Source organism: Falco punctatus, assembly GCF_963210335.1.
Source record: "Falco punctatus genome assembly, chromosome: 17".
NCBI lineage: Eukaryota > Metazoa > Chordata > Aves > Falconiformes > Falconidae > Falco > Falco punctatus.
The window spans coordinates 3587476-3608388 of NC_137597.1; the positions used below are offsets into that span (position 1 = coordinate 3587476).

General features: G+C 54.4%; 1 protein-coding gene across 3 annotated transcripts in view; it reads right to left on the minus strand.

Annotated features, from left to right (window-relative positions):
• ANKS1A (ankyrin repeat and sterile alpha motif domain containing 1A) overlaps positions 1-20913 on the minus strand; it is a 112328-nt gene that overhangs the window by 8996 nt on the left and 82419 nt on the right. For all 3 annotated transcript variants that reach the window (XM_080367769.1, XM_080367768.1, XM_080367767.1), the window contains 8 exons: positions 20065-20171; positions 4997-5095; positions 4459-4611; positions 4190-4297; positions 1242-1406; positions 753-878; positions 528-599; positions 34-120 (listed from right to left, as the gene is read on the minus strand). In XM_080367769.1, coding sequence (XP_080223895.1) covers positions 34-120; positions 528-599; positions 753-878; positions 1242-1406; positions 4190-4297; positions 4459-4611; positions 4997-5095; positions 20065-20171 — 917 coding nt within the window. The remainder of the gene's footprint in view (positions 1-33; positions 121-527; positions 600-752; positions 879-1241; positions 1407-4189; positions 4298-4458; positions 4612-4996; positions 5096-20064; positions 20172-20913) is intronic.

Genomic DNA, 20913 nt, shown 5'->3' on the forward strand with positions numbered 1-20913 from the left:
CTAGACACCGGCTCCGAGGCATCTGAAGCTCACCTTGTTAGAAGCGTCGATGAACTTCACCCCTTTGTACGTGATGGACAGTATTATGGTCGGGATCTTCTTCATATGCTCCGTGGATTTCTTCAGAAACAAGAATAGTCAAGTGACCAGTTGTGAATAAATGCTTCTTTCTTCACCACTGCCCCAGCCCACCCCAGAGACCCCCACAAAGGCAGGCTTTGGGGTCTTGGACCAAGGAGAGCTTGCTCCTGGTGGGAGCAGAGGGGAAGGGACAGGCAGCACCCCTTTCTGCAGTGAAAACACCCCCTCTCCATGGCACAGACCCTCCGGCTATGGGGAGAAGCGCAGGGGAGGGGCAATGCCCCAGCAAGCGGCACAGCCTGCAGCGGGTCTGGGCCCCTGCTCTGCACACAGGCAGCCTGCAGGGTTTGGGGAACCACAGCTTCACCGAGACCCCCCCTTTCCCCTCTCCGCACCATCCACCACAGGCTGTGAGCGAATCCCCCCTGTCCCCGTGGCCTCCGTACCCTCATCTTGGCACAGGCATCCTGCGTAGACTCGGTCCCTCGGAGATCTTTGATCAGCATGGAGCCCAAGTACTGTTTGGAAGAGGGAGAGACGTCAAAGGCTGCGGGCAGGAAACTCTGCCGAGCCAAGGCGATGCCACGGCCCCGTGAGCATCAACTCCATGCAAGGACCTGACCCCAGAGCCTCTTCCTCCTCGCCACCCCCACAAGCCAAAAGCTACTTACGTTGGCCTCGTACCCGCAGGACTCGAAGATGAGCTTCTCCGGCTGGTGCTGCCAGTTTTGGACTGGGGCGTAGGGGGCAGCCAGGCTGGGGGGGCGCAGGGTCAGCTTTGACTCCCGACGGTCCTCCTGGCAGGGAAGAAAGGTGGATGTGAAGCCAGAACAGGTCCAGCCTGGGTTGAAACACAGGTCTCAGGAGGGTTCTTTGGGTTGATACAACTGAGGTTTCGCAATGGCCAAATCCCCCAGGAGCTGGGAGGGGGCTGCACGTGGTGGGTGAAGGTGCTGGAGCTGATGGAAGTGAGTCACCCATTTCCACAGTGCGATGGAGGGACCCAGGAGCTGTTGGCTCTAAAGCCTGAGGGATGCTGTGCCTGGCCAGCTCCTGGGCTCTCCATGCATCATCCCAGCCCCTTGCTGGCTGCAGGGAGGCAGGAGCCTGCTCTGAGCTGCAGAGAGGGACCTCCAGGACACACAAAAGCACCCACTGACCTGTGCTTTGTAGCGCTCAGCTCTGGAGTAAGGAGCAACCTCGGTGCCACGGTCATGTTGCCTCTTCCCGGTGTCCCCGGAGGGCAGCAGGAGATCGGCAGATCTGCCCGTGCAGGAGTCGTTCTGGCTCAGGGGCGACGATGTCTGGGACATCAAGTCCTGGCACTGAAACAAGCAGACAGCAGAAACCATCCTGGTCAGGCCATGCTGCAGCCGTGCCCACCCCTCGCTCCCCTTCTCAGTGCAATTCACACACTTCTCAGACAAATTCACAGGGCGCAATAAGCAGCGTTAACGGGGTCAGTTCCTGCTCTGCAGGCTCCTGCGGGCTCAGTGTCACCGATTACACCATTTATTTTCGGCCTGATACCCCCGCTTTGCTCCAGGATGGTTTCAGGCAGGTACGCAGCCCCTTCTGCTGAGCACGCCTCCCCTGAGCTCATCCCAGAAGGGCAGGAGACACACGGAGCAGCGGGCAGGCTGTTCACAGAGGAACAGGCTCCACTCAAGCACTAAGCAAAGCACTGAAAAGCCGCTGACGACCAAGCACCCCAGGAGAAAAGCCTGGGAGCCCAGCGAGAGCCCAGCCCAGATGCCTGACAGCCCTGGCTCTCACTGCAGGCAAGATCCCCTGCCTGTACGTGCCAGCCAGCCCGGCAGACAATGCGGGATGCTCACAGCTGCACCACGCATTAGTCCCATTCAACGGACTTGCTTAATTTGCCATTGACGTCCTTCCGCTCCCCACGCCGGAGCCAGGCGCTGGATGGCACCAGCTGTAGCACCAGGAAATGCTGCAAATGGCCCATTCTCTTACACAGCCTCCCCGTCCAGCATATCAATCAGTTGATGCTACACCAAAGGACTCCTCTCCGCTCCCCCCCCCCCCCCTTCCCCACCCCGCCTTCCCAACAACCCTGCCTTCAGTCTCATCGGTCTCAAGAGGACATTTCAGAGAAGTGCAGATCTTCAGCTGGCTGCTGCTCGTCTGGGCTTTTGTTGTCTGAAAAGGGAGCGGCTGAGCAGCAGGACGAAGGTGCAGGGTTTGTACGTGACACCCTCCTGGCTCCTGAGCACTCCCAGTGCAGCACCAGCATGAATCCTCTCTTTTTTTACACCTGAACCCCAGTTCCTAAAAAATCCAGTGTGAGCAGGCAGGGCACAGCAGCCCAACTCACTTCAGCTAAGGCTGTTTTGGTTGAAAAGCCTTGGGGATCCCAGGCAAGGGGGGAAGAGCTCTGCAGCAGGGCAAGGACCAGATGTTTGGGACGGGGAAACTCCAGTCACTCCCAATTCCTGCTGCAGGAACCTGATGTGCAAACACCAGGAGGAAGCTGCACGATGTGCGTGTGTGTCCTCCTGAACACGCTACCCTGCTCCCGAGCTCACGGCTTAACTGCAAGCTCAACAGGGTTTGCCAAACTCAGCTCAAACATCATTTTTCGGGAAGGATGGCGAACGCTACAGCTGCCCCGATGAGGAACGGCCTGACACCCAGAGGCTGCTAATCCTACAGCGAAACACCAACATCCATGGATCGTGCCCAGCGCTATTTGGCAGCGAGAGCAGCTCTCGTGAAGCCCAGCCAGCCCAGGGAGGCACAATCCCGACTCTCACCCGGTGCAATCACGGCAGCAGGTCCCAGCTGCATCCCATCTCACCAGGTGAGCCATGTCACCCTCCCGCCTGTGGGAAGGCCGCCCTACATCTGGCCAGCAAAGCAGGGGGAGCACGTCAGTACAGTGCTCCCCGTCGGTGCAGGGCACAGAGCTGGGAGTAGCACCCTGCTACCCACTCAGTGCAGGCACCAACCTCACATGGAGGCACCTGAGCCCAAGGAGCCGCCTGATGTCTCCCACGGGGCAGGCATCCAGAATCTGACCTGCAAGAGCTGAATATGACCCTCCCCCACTCCGTTCAGTAGCAGGATCATGCCTGTGTGAGTATCTGCTGGATACTCACACACCACCGGAGCTGATAAGGTGAAAAGCTGCATGGATACAACCGGCCACATTAAGATTTCTCCCAGCACGGATGTGTTTGCACACTTCAGCTTTCTTTTGCACAGGGAAGACGGACCCACAAAGAAGAAAGCTAAGGGTTGGTAAACTCATCCACCCTTTCAGCTAGAGTGTGTCTGTCCCAACAGTGACGTTTGCTGTTGCAGGGCCCGGCCACAGCAGAACCTCTGCAGTAGAATGGCAAATTTGTAATTTGTTTTCACTCTGCCCAAGCGCTCCAGGTGCTCTGGCCAAGTCAGAGCCAGCCTGGCTGTTACATTTCCCAAGTTCTGCTTGACCACGCTTGGAGTGGGAGTACTGGGCTCTGCATCATCCCCAGCAGCAGCCAAGGTGCATCTGTGGGAACTGTTTAACACAAAACACTCCCTCCTCCGCACAGCCAGATGTGCAGTTGCCTCAACGCTTCAAGAACTTTCTTCCCAAACCACCAAGGATCTGAGAACAAGGAGTAACCCCAGCTTCCAGGTCAGATCGATTTGTTTTAATAAGAAACAAGCCATTTCGGTTTTACCCTTTCCTTTTTGTAAAAAGCAATACGATTTTCAAAGATGACTCTATGCTTGTTACTCTCAATACTTACTTTCAAAGGAGTTTTAACTTCAGTATTGACATTTTAGGGTGTTTTTTTCCCCTTTTTATTGATTTTGCTAGGCAGAAAGCAGCAGAGTAAGGCTGACTGTGCTTCCCTCTCTGAGTCTGGACACCCACCCCAGCTGTCACTAAACATCCTCTACAGCTCTCCGGTCCCCCAGAGGCGATAGCTGCTAATCAGGAAGGGGACAATTATTCCTGACAGACTCCAGCTTAGTTCTTTGAAAGAGAAGGAGGGCAGTGAAGGAGAGCCAGGGTAGAAGAGTGCACCCTGGCCACTGCCGAGCGCGCTCCGCACCGACGGCTCAGCCAGGGAGGGAACAACCAGGGACTCACTCTTAGCTGCGAGAACCGCGGGGGCTTTGCCGGTGGCTCCTCATACGGCCTGTCTGCCAGGGAGGCGATGATCCTCTTCCGATGGCCCAGCAGATTCACTTTCAACACCTGCAGGAAGAGACCGCGGTCACCGTAAGCCCTCGGCACCGAGCAAAGCCTCCTCCCCTCTCCGAGAGCGCTGCTCCCGTTTAACACCACTCGCTGCAAGTCACAGTCCCGGAGGGAACTGCAGGACCTCGCTGCCACGGCAAGGGAAGGGCAATACTCACGTTTACTATTTCGAGCTCCCAGAGGTTTTTCACAGTGTCAATAGAGCTGTAGCCACTCGAGAGGAAGGACTGAATGTAATCCTGCAGCCCCAAAGAGTCGAGCCACGCGGGAACCGAAGGCTGGCTGTTTCCATCACAGCCCAGGGGTTTCAACTGTAAAAGCACAAGAAAGGGGTTAAAAGCCCCAGGGGGCTGGGATCTCAAGGCACACAGCCTCAATTAAAATCGGTTTAAAGGCCATCATCATGCTGGCAGCTTGAGAGTAAAATATTCCCTGTATAAACAGGGAATCACTTGGGATCAAGACTGGCAGGAAGGATAGCCACCCTCTCCCCAGCACAGTCATCCCATCCACATAGTTTGGTGGACAGATCTCCTCCTCCTCCTCCTCCTCCCTGCTACTCCCCAAACCCTCCCCACAGTCCCTGTGACCCCTCTGTGGCTGGAGCCGCAGGGAATGGCTTTTGCCTCCTGTGCTTCCACAGCCGTGCTGGGCAATGCCTCGTCCCTGCTTCGCGTGAGAGGTGTTGGTGCTGACCTTCGGGAGGGAGCGAGCAGCCTGCAGGAGCTTCCGACGGTGCTGCGGGTCACCGATCCCGATGTCCCGAAGGTCCTGGTCTTCCATGACATTACAGCCCTGCGGGGACAGGAAGGAGCGACATGGGAGCAGAGGGTAACAGGAGCCACAGCAGGAGTGGGGATGATGCGCCACTCCTGACCTCACCTCCCAGCAGGAGGAGGAGGAGGAGGAAGGCTCCCAAGGGAGGCAGCTCTGCCCCATGCATCAACCTCAGGCACCGAGAGGGCTGACGTGAGAGGGGCCGCAGCACACGTGGCATCGGTGGGGCAGAGCACTGCCACCCCCTCCCTCCTGCTCTGCCACGTCCTCTTCCTGAGGTCCGATGGATTTCAGGTCATCGCTCACCGCACCCTTCCCGCTGGATGCACAGACGCAACCGCTGCGTGCCAACGCCCAAGCAAACCCCAGCCCCGCTCCACGCGTGGTGCCTGACACGGGGCGCTCAGCTCTGCTCAGCCTCTCTCCACAGCCACAGCCAAACCCGAATTTCTTTCCATGACAGCAGGCGACCCAGCAAAGGTCAGACTTGTCCCCTGCGCAGGGAGGCAGCCCACCCTGCTCCGGCACAGATGCTCTGGCCGCCACACACTGCTCTGTTAAAGCCCTTTTTCTCCCCTGCTTTTCCCTGCGGAGCAAGAGCGGACGCACGCAGAGCACAGGGGCTTCAACCCCCCCAGAAGCACACCCCCCCCAGCCCCCCAGCCTGCATCCCTGCCCCCCGTACCTGGGCATCGCTCAGTGGGAAGGCCGGGCACGTCTCCCCATGCTGTTGGAGCCAGGGCTTCCGCTCCAGCCCGGACCCCCCTCCCCAGACCTGCCTCCCGCTGCTCTCAGGAGAGTCACAGCTTGAAGGTCTGAGCTGACAGCGCTTCGCTGTTCCACATTTTGGTTTTAGAAAAGAAACCTAATTAAAACTGCCTGTCAGGCAACACGCTGCTGCTGCAGGGGCACACAGGCTGCAGGAACAGTAGGCTGACCGGCCAGGGCTCCAGGAGGGAAAGGCGAGGGGAAGACGGCCAAGTCTCCTCTTCAAAAAGACAGCAAATGTTTTCTGTTCCTCCCTACCCCGTACCCTCTGCAGTATTTCAGCACGTACGTTTTGCTAAGTACCACCTGCTTTAAACACAACAGCCTAACACGGGTGCGCTAACAAAGCGGCCAGCTCACCCAAGCATGGCCCGTGGGGCGGCGCTGGCTCCTGCCGGGGCAGAGGAAGGGGAACAGCCCTTCCTGCTGCCCCTTCTGCTCTCAGATGCTCCTGGACCAGCCCAGGGACTTGCCGGGCAGCCTGTGGGGTGAGGTCACCTTCGGCAACGGCGTTGTGCGAGTCACCGGTGCGTTGCACGGAGCCAGACGCCAGTCCTGCAGCCGGCCGGCTCGCTCCCAGCGGTGCCAGCGTCCGCTTTGCTCCTGACTTGCTCAGTTTGTACCTGCTCTATGACAGCACCGAGCCTGGCAGCATCGCTCCCAGCGCTTCCATGGCCTGGTGGGATAACTGCCGGCTAGGATGCTGAGAGCTGCTCTTCCCCTCGACTGCAGGGATAAGTGTTCGGAGAAACACGGAATTAACGCTATAGGTAAGAGATGCCCAAGTCGCTGGGAGAGCTGCCCTCAGAGACCAGACTGCAGGGAAACAATTATTTAGCAAATGACAGCGGCAAATTAAAGCAGCGAGTGGCAGCCAAGCAGGGCGCTGCCGATGCTCCGCAGCCGTCGGCACCCACAGCACCGAGGCGGAGGCTCCTCGCCTCCATCCTCCCCTGGCAGGGATGCCTGACGCCCTCGATTCCTGGCAGGCTGCGCCGGGACTGAGACTGCAGAACTGGAGCAGACAGCTGCAGTACAAAAGCGTTTGTCTACGAGTTATTTAAACAGCAGAAAGAGCAGGGACTAAAGAGCCCGCAGCCGGTTAGGATGGTTTGCTCCCTGTTTTCCCAAAAGGTCAGTTTATACCAACAGGCTGCAGCGTTTGCAGTGCCACAGCCCGCTGCCAGCTGGAAAGAGCTGCTGCCACTGCTGGAGATGGCACCGTGGGTGGGTGGCAGCTCTGCAGGGGACAGGGCCACACCGATACCTGCCCTGCCTTCCTTGGGTTGCACCCCACGTCCCGCAGGCAAAGCTGTGTGAAACCCCTGGGTCTCACCCAAGTGGCAATGCTACACACAAAGCTCTGCACAAGGGTGTCACCATGTCATAGAAGCTGGTCTGTACACCCCTGAATTTGCACCAAAAAAAAAAAAAAAGGCTTTTTGTGGGTTGAAGGCTCTGAGGGTGCCCGTTCGGTGCAGGAGCAGCAGAAGGCTCCATTGCATCGAGAGCAAACCCCCTACGTGAGCAAAGTGGAGAGAGGCCACGCTGTCAGAGGCAGTGATCTCTCTGGGTTGTTAGCAGCAGGATCCCAGGGAAAAAAAATGAAAACATCCCTCCCCTTTCTTGTTCACAAGTTTTAAGCCAAAGAGCCACATTTAATGCGCATTCCTGTAGCAGCGGGAGATTGTGGGCTCAGCTCGGGAAGAGCGAAAGGATTAGAGGCAGCTTAAGTCCCCCGACAGGCACCTTACCTGGCACCAGCGGTTCTGCATGCTACAGCTCTGCTGCAGGGCTTGCCAGAAGGTCCTTAGGAGGCATCAAATGTGCAAGGAATTCATCTCCCGCAGGGAGATGGTTTTTAAAGGGCTATTTTCAACGGACAGAAGAGGGCTAGAGCAAGTAATGGGATTTCTCCTGTAAGCCTGGAGAGCAAAGCATTACCGCCCTGCCTGGGCGAAGGGAAGCGCAGGAAGGGACCGACTCACCGAAGTCCCTGCAGCGGGTTAACCTCACCCCTTGGGTACCTGAAACCTGCAGTTGCTGCCACCCCAACCCTCTCTGCTCCCCCAACCTGCCCAGGTCCTCTGCGCAGAGCCGGGTGCCAGAGCTGCAGGATGCCACCGAGGGCACGGCTCACCGCAAACCCCGCACGCGCCAGCCGGGCCGGCAAGGACGCTTGGCAGCCAAACGAGCTGCGATAATGGTGATGGGTAATTTTCACATAGAAAAACCAAACAAGCCTGCTGATCCTGTTTACGTTTTTTCCTCACGCTTATTTTCCAATATTGAGCTTTTGTGGGGCTAAGCCACTTGAGCACAGCCACGCTCCCGAAGCAGCAGCACAGGGCTGGCAGCTCACGCTCCCCCAGGACGCCCGGTTTATGCTAACACGGCCCAAGGCAAGGCAATAGGTGTTCTCCCACTTTTAGCATCTCAAAGTCCAGGAAAATTGCTTGCTCTGTAGCAAGGATACCAGCTAGTTAAAGACTGTAAAGCCTACAGCTTTCTCCAACACTCCTTATTTTGATGTGTCACATTCAATTCCCTCAGTGCCAGTCTGCGTTCTCAGGATACTTAACGAGGATAGACAAAGCGTAGCAGCTCCGAAGAAATCATCCCAGCCTATGGTGCAGGAGCCTCCGCTCAGAGGAACGCCCTTTAAACCCATCCAGATTTCATCTCCTATGAAAGAAAATAATCTGCCACTAAAACAGATAATTAAAGGCAATACTGGAGGATCTTTTAACCTCTGCCAACCGAACAGATGAGCTGTTTAAACCCGACTTTAAACCTTTTCGCGTTTAACGCGCCGTTCAGACAAAAGCCAAGGGGCAGGGATGCTTGCTGCCACCTGCCTCCGAGCCACGCTCCTCCAGCACAGCCACTGCTGTGGTTTTGCTCCTGTTCTCTGCTCAGGCTCCGGCGCCTGCAAACCCCCCTCTCTGCTCGGGCTCTGGCACCTGCAAACCCCCCTCTCTGCTCAGGCTCCGGCTCCTGCAAACCCCCCTCTCTCCTCGGGCTCCAGCGCCTGCAAACCCCCCTCCCTGCTCAGGCTCCGGCGCCTGCAAACCCCCCTCCTCGGGCTCCAGTGCCTGCAAACCCACCTCTCTGCTCAGGCTCCGGCGCCTGCAAGCCCACCTCCTCAGGCTCCTGCACCTGCAAACCCACCTCTCTGCTCAACCAGCAGCTAACAACATCGCACAAAAACCCCCCTCAGCAAGGAGAGCCCCCAGCCACCAAGACCCAGCAGGAGCCTGCTGTGGCTCTCACCCTTCCCTGCCTCTCCCGGCACATCTTGCCGGCTCCATCACCAGCCCCAGCCTTCCCAGCTGTCCCCAGACCAGTCAAGAGCCGCTGCGTTGCTGGACCAAGGAGGGGATGATGGCAGACATGTCCTCACCCAGCAGCTCGCAGGGGGAAAGGGAACAGGGCGTTCAGCGCTGAGATGCAACGAAGCCCCTTCGTTACAAAGGGTTGCGCACAGGGAGGTGGCCTTGACACCGGCACGCAAAATTTCAGAAAAATTGCTCTAAGGGCAGTTCATTTTGATTTTTAAACAATATCCCAATACAGGTTTTTGTTTAATTGTTATCAGGGTTTTTTTTTCCTTTTTTCTTTTTTTTGTTTGGTTTGGGTTTGCTTTTTTGGTTTGGTTTTTTTTTTTGGTGGTTTTTTGTTTGTTTTGTTTTGGTTTTGTTTTTGTTTTCCTCCTTAAACAAATGTCCCCTTTGGTGCTGACACAGTTCGGCACCCAGGTCAAAAGCTGCCACCTCCCAGGGGTCCCGCCGAAGCTGCAGAGCAGCGTGGGCAGCCGGACCCCTGGCTCTGGGGCAGCCCCTCTGTGGTCCTCCCAGGATGGATTCAGCAAGTGCCCGAGGTGGGGGAGAGAAAAGCTGCCCCGGGTCCGCTCTGCCGTTAGCCCACTCCTCTACCATCCTGCAGCAGCAGCCTCAGAAATGCCAACTAGAAGCAAAAAGACTTCCCAGAGACAGATTTCAGGCTTTATTCGTTGTGACAAATGCTTTCTACCTTGCGGGTTTCTCCCGGCTGCGGGGCTGAGCGGAGCCAGCTCAGGGCTGCACCAGGGCCACAGCTCTCGCCTCCACCCATGCCCGGGGAGTGGGGAACATCCCAACGCTGCCCCCCTCCATCCCAACACCTCACCCTTTTTTTCCTCGCTCCATCAGGAACTCGCTCTCAGTGTCCCCCCGGGGGTGAAATGCGTCACCCCGAGGAGCCCTCCCCTGCGCCCACCGGCAACCCAAAGAGCCTGAACCATCAGCCCAGTCGCTGACGTGTGAAATTGGGCAAGGTGGATCCCACTCCCTGGGTGCAAGCTGGCAGGGACTTGCTTGTCAGACAGCTCAGAGGGGCTTCCACCCCTCCGTGGAAAGGCACAACACACGGAGCCGCCAGGGGCACCTCTGAACGCAGCCCTGCCCTCCGCACTGCTCCGAAGGGGGGCAGAGATCTGCCGGTGACCCCCAGTCTCCTCTGGGCTGCCCCAGGGAGCCCCAAAGGCTGCTGCTGCCGCCGACCCGCCTGCATAAACACGAGCTTTTAGAGAAAGGGGCTGCTTTAGTCATGCTTCACATCTTGCACTGTAATTAAACAGCCTGCAAGGCTCCAGGTTTCTCAAAGGGGGAAAAATAAAAAAGCCCAGTCAGAGGTTACATGGTACGAAGGTAGCATCCCCTCCTGCTAGTTAGGTGACCCTGAAGGCGAGCGTGCCAAACCCAGCGCTGCTGAAATCTGCCAGCCTTCCCCTTCCAGCAGGACACTCTGCAGGCACTTAACTACCCAATTTTCAGACGCTGCGTCTTGCACAGAGCCTGGCTGCAGTCCATCCTCTCTTCCCAGCTAAGGAAGGGCCCGAGGCAAAGAAAGTTTCGTATAGGATGCGCAGTCGGATCCAGCCAGCAACGCCGCTTAATGAATCCCGACTGTGTCACTCGGCTCACACGAACCCCAGCGCTGCCCCCGTTACCAAACCCTGGATTAAAGACAGGCAACGGACTGCAGGGAAGACAGGGACCAGAACGTGTTTGCTATTAAAAGCAACAGATGCAAAACCCAAACACAGCTTTTCCAGACTACAAAGGCTTCTGCGAACATCTATAGCACAGCGCCTTCAGCTGCAGGAGCCAAAGCATCCATTTTTTTCTGAGATTAATGCAAACAAAGCTCGTTCTCTTTTCCCCCTCAGTACATTCAAGACAATTTGCATCTCGTCAAGCATTTTGCTGCCACTGCTATTGCTCTACTTTTGGCACCCAAAATTCAGAAAAACGAGCGAAGGTATTCCTGGGGGCTGACCAAGCCACCGCAGCCAGCGATGAGCTCCCCATCCCCAAATCTATCAGCAGTTGACGACGAAGGGCCTTATTTCCCCACATGGTCTGGGGGTTTCACGCTGGCCTCATCCAGCCCCTCCGAGCCGCGCGTCCAAACCCACCCGAGCAGGGTACAGGGAGCCACCAGCTCAGCCCCACACCCACCGCAGAGCCTGGCCAACCTCGACCCCCCCAAGCGCCTCAGGGGAGTCTGCATTTGGAGTAAAAAGTGCAAAGCTTTTAAAAAAAATTAGCAAAAAAGCTAATCTATCTTGTTCAAGAGGACGAGAGCAGCTCATTAACAGTCTAATTGATAAGCTCATTCCAGAAACAAGCTTACACTCTGTCTAATGCACGATCCGCTCTCGGGGGGGAGGGGGGGGGGCTTTTCACCCAAGACCCCCAGTGACAGTACAGAGCATCAACCCCTACAGACTCCCCAGATCCAGCCGTGATTAGGGGCAGTGCCGAACACCCGCTGCTCAGTCAGCCACCTCCAACCAACCTGCACCGGGGGTTATTTATCTCAGAGCAGCCCGACGACCCTAATTTTGGAGCCAGGGGACAAGCACCCACTCACACAAATATGCAATTTGCCTCGTTTTCTGTTTTCCCTTAATGATATCTGCCGTTTGAGACAGTTCAGTGGAAACCGGGGGGGAAAGTATATTTGTTTTAAGGGCACGACAACGAAGCCCCAGCTCTTCACAGAGCATTAATTGTGGAAAGGGCTCATATACAAAACCCTACAATAAATCCGAGATTAGCACACAGCCACTTCATTTTTGTTTAATTTTCTTCCCCATGCAGACTGGCAGCGTGACAATGGCAACGGAGGGAATCGGTCATGGTTGTCAAGTTCAGGCAATTTTATTGAGAGAAAAAAAAATTAACTGCTACTTTAATGGCTTTTTTAATGTTTATTGGGCCCGGAGCTACTAATGAATCAAATGTAAGTATCTTCTAAATTACCAGTTCTGGTCCACCCACTTTGCTCCTCAAAATCCACTCCAAACTTGCTGCTCTCCCTGAAGTCCATGTCCATCACCTGGGGAGCTCTGGTGCAGCTCCGCCGCGTTTTCCCACTCAGAGCTGCAGGTGAGCAGCCAAAACGTTCTCCCAAACCCTGGATCATTCCATGGCTCCGCTCTCACCCTTCCCTTCCAGAGCAAATCCAAACCCCATACCACCACGGACAAAGCACAGTCCTTGTGAACCACCCAAGTAGCATCTGAAACCCACTGGAGAGCTGTCCAAAAAAATTCATTTCATTGTATGAATCGATTCCCACTCGGATGCTTGGCAGAAACACTCATGCCAGGGCCCCGTTCCCTCTTACGGGGTGTTCACCCAAAATCAGTCTGGGGACCGAGGGAGAAGCGCATTTCCAGACGGCAGCGATGATAAAAGAGTGGAGAATGCCGTGTAACGTGGCCGATGCCCTCCCTCCCTGTGCCGTAAAAATCAAGGAAAGTCATTTCCGTAATAAATCCGCCAGCCAAGGCGAACCAGGCCAACGAGATTCCCAGATCTGATCAGCAGCGGTTGACGGGGAGGTTACTGTCCTGGTACAAGCAGCGTTTACTTCCACCTGCCCATCCTGAAGCTCGGCCACCGAACGCCGCTGCCCGCAGAGCTCTGCAGCGCAGACTTTGGGAGGACCCAAGCCCAGAACCAACCGCTCAAGAGCTTCTGCCTGGAGGGACAGAGCAGAAACCGAGCCTGCCTGCCCAGGCACAAGCTACAGAGGGGCTTACCTGGGTCTGTCCTAAAATATTCTCTGCCAGCAGCCGTCAGGCCAGGGTTTCTCTTCATTTCACTGAGTGCAGAAGCGGTGAAACCTTGCCTGCGGGGTCTCCGTTAGGTCACTGTACTTCATAGATCATTGCTGGGTGCAAAGCTGCATTGGAATATGTTAAGTTTTCCCCAGACAGCTGCTATAAAATGACAAGTCTTATACAAAAATAGAAAAAAAAAAAAAAAAGCTCTGGGGCACACGCGGTCTCCAAGCATGCTAAAAGCCTGGCTGCTTCCCCAGGGACCACAACCTGCGAGCCAGGCTGGGCAGTTACGACGTGGCTCACGTAAAGCAGAGCTGCAATTCCCCCGAGGACACCAAGCGATGCCCCGCGCTCCAGCAGGACAGGTATTGGGCCAAAACGCAGATCGTGCGGACATCAGCCAGCACCCAAACCGCGGGGACGTGCAGGGTGAAGGCGACCCATGTCCTCGGGCTCAGCCTGGCAGGCACCCACTGCTCCACTCACACACCAAGCCAATGCCTCAGCTCTGCATTTTTATCAACTTTTTGCTTGCACACACACACAGGCGGAGGACAGAAAGGCTCTTTCGTAACGAAGACCACTGCAGGCTAATCTAGCATGGCACTGAATTACATTTAATCAAATTAATGTCAGTGCTCTAAATTATTTGCGGACATCCTGTTCTTCCAATGCCATCCTTTTTCTACCACTTCTCCCCAATTATTAAAAAAATAATAATAAAAAAACCAACCCAAAGGAGCCCACGGCACTACATGAGGAGAACAGATTTCCGTTTCTGACGCTGTCTCATTGAATCAGCATTAGCTGCTTTCCACACACTCCATGGGAATCCAGGCTTGAACAATAAAAAAAAAAAAACCAACATAAAAAATGGCTTATGTTCTCTTCTACCTGCTCATTTGTGAATCAAAATATCTTTGGACTGAATAAAAAGTTCAACTACAGAATAATGGTACAATTTGCCAGAGCATGCGAGGTTTGCCCTTCTCAGATGTCAGCCTGAGAAGTTGTCCGGGGCAGCAGCAAACATTCAGCCCTCGGAGGGAAGGAAAAAGCTTTTGCAAGCATCTCAGACACATTTATGGGATCTGGGGGATCACAAAATGCCGTGGGCAGGGCGCAGGTAACGGCATCCCCTTCCTCATTGCTGCGGGGGAATTCCACCACGACTTACTGCAAGTCCTTCTTGTTCCAGTGGCAATGTCCCTTCTTTCCCTGGCACAGCGGGATCCAGCCTGGCCTTTCCCCCAGGTTGTTCCCACGCTTGCTGAAGGACACTGGGATGCACGGTGCATCCCACAGCGCAAAACCACTTCGCCATGGACTTCCCGAAGGGAGCATCTGCTGCAGAGGCACCGGCGATCACAGGCGACGCGATGGGAACAAGCTCTAAGAGCACCAGAATCCCTCCTGGTCCGTCTTTTGTGACATTTTGCCTCCTGTTACAGTTCCCCCAGCTCATAATCGGTCAAGGACAATTAAGTCGATTTATGGTGCATTTTTCTGAACGACACTGCTCACTCGCTGCTGCAGTTTTGTGATCTGACCTTTTATTTTCCTCCTCTGGTGAAGGATGAGGCAATGGGTCTCCTGGAACCCCACGCACACAAGGGCTGCATTCCTCCACGTGGGAGGTAGCAGCGCCGGCTTCTCTTGGGTGGTGGGGTATTCTTGGTTCATTAGCACTGGTAACATTTGGCATGCGGTTCTGCTGAGGGTTTTATTCTACTTGCAAAGCTGTATTTTTGCAAAGTCAAGGACAGCACAGCCCATGCCAGTAACACTCAGCGAGCAGCTTCAACTCAGTTGTGTTTACCCATTGCACAAATAAACCTTTCCCCTCTAACGCAAGAATTCCAGTAGGCTGCGAAGCAGAGGAGGTGAATTTGAAGCGCCGTCTCCATTTTAGCTTTTTTTTTTTTTTTTTTTTTTAATCCCCGGCTGGCTGAGCAGGCTGCTTTTTGAATTAAAGCCTCATATTAAAAGCAGAAGCTGAGTGTCACAGTCCGATCGCCCCGAGCCAGCAGTGTGGGCGGTGAAGGTCACTCCGTGGCAGCGGAGAGGGCGAGCGAAGGGAGCTGCTCCCTTGGACGGCGGGGCTCGTGCTGGAGGGTAACAGCAGGAGAACCAGGGAGAGCCTCTTCCCTAGCACTGCCCATAACCACAGCAAAGCTCTCGTAGGAAACTGAAAGGAAACGTAAGAATTTCTCCAGGCGCAGAAGCATGGCCCGGTGTGCGGGCGTTAGTGTTTGGAAGGAGAACTCAAATCTTTTAGAAAACTAAGCTACCTAAAGCCACCTTTTATAGCCCCTTTCTTCCCTCAACCAGGCCAAAAGATCATACAACCTGCAATAAATGTCGACTTTGGCCACTTCCCCAAAACACATACGTTGGATACATCGGCAAGAATGCTTTAACGTTACGTCAAATCGGTGTTTAAATGATCCTGCTGACTTGTGCCAGCAACGCCCACCCTCGGCTGAAGGCAACGCTCCATCAAGACCATTTATTTACTCTGAACTAGTGGGAAACAATCTCGGTTTTGCATTTGAGGATAAAAACGGTCAGCGGTACCGAGATGCTCTTGTGCGCCGTGCACAACGCCGCAGCGCTCCGGTTTGTTCTGCAGAGTTAACAAGAATTTTCTATCATGGAAACACTGATGAAGAAACTCTCCTTTCAGTACTGGAAGAAAGCAACACATCAGTGGGGCCAGTGCTGCAAACTCAGCCCGTCCGCAGCGTCCCGTCCCAGCCCCAGCTCCTAAACCACCAAGCAGCGGTGTCCAGGCAGGACGACATCGCGTTTATGCATTAACACTTGCGATTGCCTTCTCCTGGCCATGGTTGTGTCGCCTTGTTCTTCCCTAACAAACAATTCACAAGCCCTCACAAATCTCTGCCAGTTCCAAAAGCGAGAATATTCCCAACAAGCCCCGTCTGTCACCGCTCAGAACCAACTGGTACTACACAGAGTACTCTTACTACGCCTCCTGAATTCCCCTGGAGGAGAAGCAGCGCTGGGCGAGACGCACACAGGAGGAGGGGCAGTCCCGGCGGCAGCCATCACTTAACACGAACCACAACAGAAATCTTTAGTTTGCTGACAACCAAAGCGCTGATCTTGCAAGCTGGTGGGGGCGAGGGGTCCTGCGGGAACACGAGGCTTCCAGCTGTGAGTTACTACAACGTTGCCCCCCAGCTGGAATTCTCAAGAGCAGAGAAGCCTCAGCTCAACACCCACAGCACCCACCCCCCCCAGGCAGCTGCTACCACACACTTTGACCTTCCCCTTTTTACAGGAAAACCTGTAAAACGTTCACGGCTCGCATTAGGGTTTACATCTCCAACCCTGCCTCTTGCACGTAACCCTGTGAAAACAGCAGGTCCCCGAAGGCTCGCTGGGCTGTTACTGCTGCCTGCCGAAGCGAAGGAGCAGCCCCCCACGGGGGGAGCGGGGTTCCTGCCCCCTCCCCGCTCACCCGTCCTCCTGGGTGCTGCTGGAGGTGCAGCTTGCACAGAGCCACCCTCTGTCACGCGGCCGGAGAGCGGAGCTCATCACCTCATCACGAATCCCTGCATTTCGGAAAGGAACGGAATTATTAATCTTGGAAACAACGCATCTTTCTGCTTTCCTACATTCACGTCTAATTAAGAAGCCCGATATATTTGCAGAACACTTTTCAAAATCACTTCACCGTCCTGTGCGTTCGTGAATCGTTTCCCTTATCTGGGGTGTAAAGGGCTTTTGTGATACAAGGCACAAATTAACACGAGAGCCAACTGAAAACACAGAGGGAACGAGGAATTCCTGTGAATGAAGAGCACTAAAAAGCCCCTGCCAAGCTTCTGCACTCCCGAAGATTTTTCTCTCTTCCCAACACCGGACTACCAACCAAGTAGACAGTACACATGAAACATTATTTCCCTTAAGACCAGCACCACACGCCAGTGAACACTGGATTTCACCCCATCCCCACTGCACTTAGAGGACACGCTCCTCGTTAGACGGCTTGCTCGATCCTTTAGTAACTAACTGCCGCAGGCTGAGCATCCTTCCTAAGTGTATTAAGGAGTTCGTGTTCTAGGACTCTGCCCCCATTGCCAGCTGTACTACCTGTACTACCAGCACCCACCTAACAGTTTGCTCTTGCAGTGCTTTACTCCTGGTCTACTCAACGTAGAAGCTTCTGGTTTGCTCACCAGTGGGTGCCCGGGGACTCCGGCAGCAAAGGGAGCATCCTCGGCACTCTGGACAAACCCCGATGGCGTAAGGCAACACGAAAGCTTACACAGAAAACAAGAACGTTTCCATATCAAAAGACACCAACTTTTTAATCTTTGCGACTAAAACTTAATTAGTCTCATAGCCCATCTGGCAATTTGCAAACCATTACCCGGCGTTCTTTGGACTTTGAAATATTTAACATAATGAGGCCCTAATAGGGACTAATCCTTTCACAGAAACCATTTTAACTCCAGGAGAATAATGCCACTTTGAAATATTCTTCATTAGCAATTGGAAGTGGCAGTTAATAAAGAAATGGTGATGTAAAAAAGCAAGGGAACGGACAGCCTGCCACGCCAGGAGCTGAGCACCCAGGTCCTTTTGGTACTCGCTGCGCCAGCCAGCCTCCGTGTTTACACCACTTTTAATAATTCATCTGAGAACCAAAAGCAGCACGAAAACCAAATGAACCGCTTGGTTCCTCACCCCGACTGTACCTGAAGGTTTTACTCCCACAACATCAGCAGCTGAAAGCAAGTAACACCACAGAGGAAAAGATTCTCGGTAATTAAACTTTCATACTGGGCCGACTCTGTCAGCGTGAAGTTCCCAGGACTGTGAGGAAAGGATTTAAAGCCAGTCTTGGCATGGGCGCCAGCCAGCCTCCCAGTAAAAGGGATAAGCAGCATAATGGAAACCAGCCAGGGCTTGCAGGAGATCTTCGTTCATGTATTTGACCTTTTAAATTGGAGAGGAATGAGCAAGGAGAGCATCCCACTCCTTGACACCAGCAGAAGCTGATTTCCTACCCTGGGAACGGTTACCCAGCATCGGATGGGGAAGGAAAACATCCAGCCACAAACTGTATGAAAAAGCAACTCCCACCCCCTATACCATAAAATCACACCCTGAGACACGTACAAGGAACCTTTTCTTTCATCTTACAAATGACCAAACTCTGCGTCAGACAGTTTGCAACTAAGTGTTGCTACTTACTGTAAATAAGCTCAGTCAATAAAAATCCCTGCCTCCGAGCCTTCAGCTCCTACCTCTCCGGGGACAAGCAGAAAGTTAATTTCCTTCGTTATTAAACTTCTGTGCTGAGAGAGGTCTATCAGCACACTCGTCAGGCAAGGCCAGGCAGAGTAAAGGCATTTTTATCTGCTTAAAGGCATTTTTATCTGCTAACTGCTGGAGTGGGAGCAGCTCACTGGTACCACAAGGGTCCAAGATCCACCAGCAGAGGATCCCAGCAGGGATCTATGGGGTATTATTCACTGTACCACCTCCAGAGCATCCCAGAAGTTGCATCAGACGGCCCCAGCACGCCGGGATGCGGAAACCTCGCACGGAGCTGAACATATCTGCCCGAAGCACAGCGGTCCCCGTGGCCAAGGGGCTGCTGGGGGGTTGGGACCTGCTGGCTACGACACTGGGGGGCTGGAGCCCCCCAGGAAGGGCTGGGCTGGGCCTGGGGAGCAGCAGCAAGAGCCGGCCCTGGTCTGCACGGCTGCGGGCAGTGCTGGAGCCCGGGGGGGGTGCCGGGGCTTCTGCCGGTGCAGCTCACCCCGAACCCCCCAGGGAAGGTGCCACACAGCTGCAGGAGCAGCGTATGGCAGAGGCAGAAGGGGGCACGGCAAGACCATCATCTGCCGCTGGCAGCTCCTCTACTGAAGGTGCATAAACCACAGTAAAATCCAGCCTCTCTGGGGGAGCGTTGGCCCTGCCGGGCTACAGGAAAAGAAAGGGATAAGCTGCTTGCCACGGAGGCCAGGAGGTACGGCTGGATACTGCCACAGCATTCAGCTTTTCGGGGTGCTTGGAGATCCCATGACATTCACAAAGCCACTTATCCTGTTGGTCAGGTCATTTTTTTCCAAAGCATAATTCCATCCTGCCTTTAAGCACCGCTACTGCTCAGCTGTGCGCCTCCCTGCCATGCCCTATCCAGCGTTCCCTTCTTTCTCCAGCTGCCCCCATCACCCCCTCACCACTGCCGGACGGCTGCTGCGTTTTCCAAACCCCCTTTCACCCAGCTCACACTACAGCTGTCAAGCACGCATCCTCCTGGGTATCACCTCTCCGCACTGCCCACAGTCCCTAAGAGATGCCCCGACTCCCTCTCCAAGGCAGGAGATTACGTTAGCCCAAATGACTTTTCCGAAAATCTACATCCATTTTTAGAAATTCTTTTATTTGCAAAACGTGGAGTCCGCACCCAAAAGGCATTTCTTTCTTTAAGCCATGCAGGACGAACCCTCCTGCAGCACTGAGATTTTCTGTCTTTGCAGTTCATCGTTCCACATGAATGCTCAGATTTTTACACCATGCAGCTTTCAGTTTCTAGGCACCAGTTATTAAAAAAAAAAGCCTCACGTTAAGCATTACTGTGTTGTCATCATTAGGTTTCAGAGCCAACAGTGTCAAAGCCATGTACAAAAATGAGATACAGCTCATGAACATCCCGCCTGCGTGCTTAGGGTAAGTATATTTCCAACATGTTGGAGGTCTACCACCTCCCCCTTACTCCAGAACACAGACTGCTCGGTGATTTCTTCTACACACTAGTGAAATTTGGTTCCCAATTCAGCAGTAAATTGGACAGTAAAGATTCAGGGGGCCCAGGAAATACCATTTTCTATCAAAATTACAGTGAAAGAACTACAAGACCTTAATTAAACGGGAAGATGAACGACCTCAACCCAACACAACCCTCATTTCTTCCTTCTAACCTTCTACACACGCCTCCAAGCCCGTCCGGCTGGGCTGCAGAACCTAGAGCCGCTCTGCGGTGGCCACGGGCTATCGGCCAAATCTTTCCTTGTTACCCACACGGTCCTTAAAGCCCCCGGGGTCCCACTCAGCCACTTACCAGGAAGCGGACATCGTCAAAGCCGTTCAAAAGCAGCTTACTCTCGTATTGCTGCAGGCCAATGGACTCCAGCCACTCCCCGACGCTCTGCTCCAGCATCCGCGAACCTGACGAGAGAGGAATCGGCAGACGCTTGAAAAGGGAAAAACCGTTAAGGCGGTAGCAGCGGCACTCTGAGGAAGACAGATGGCATTGCCACATCATAGTCATTACCATAAAGAAACTCAAAAAATTAGGCTCAGAGTACAACAAATCAGCTGGCAGACAATTCCTCTTGTGTGCACAGACCATGGACAACAAGCTTCCAGCGCCTCCGCGGGCTCCGGGTTTGCTTTGTCTCCCGGTTAACACTCAGAAAGAAACACCTTGCCCAGGCAAAGTGTTTAGAAGTGCTCCTGGGACCGTGACATGGCATGCACTGCTTGCAGCGCTCGGGCGAGTTCCTTGCCAGGCAAACACACGAAGCCCAACCCCACCGGGATGCGGATCCACTCCTTGGCTCATCCGAAGGGGGCGGGAGGAGGGCAGCAAACTTTGGCCCCAGGCATCCCCAGCCGGTCCCAGGCGCGAGGGAATGGAGCGGAGCCGCTCACCAGCGCACCGAGCTGCGCGGGTCCTCTCGTCCATGCAACTTCGGATGCGCTACCCTGCTAAAGCAGCTAGGGAGAAAATACATCTTCATGCAGCTGAGACACAAAACAGACACGATGGACTTGCAGAAAAGCAGCAGAAGCCAGACTAGAGCAGCTGTCCACAGGAAGACATGCAAGACAAAGAAAGCACACAGACTGCAGCAGAAGAAAAGAAGGGCTTATACTTTTTTTCCCCAAGCAGTCCTGAAAGAGGCAA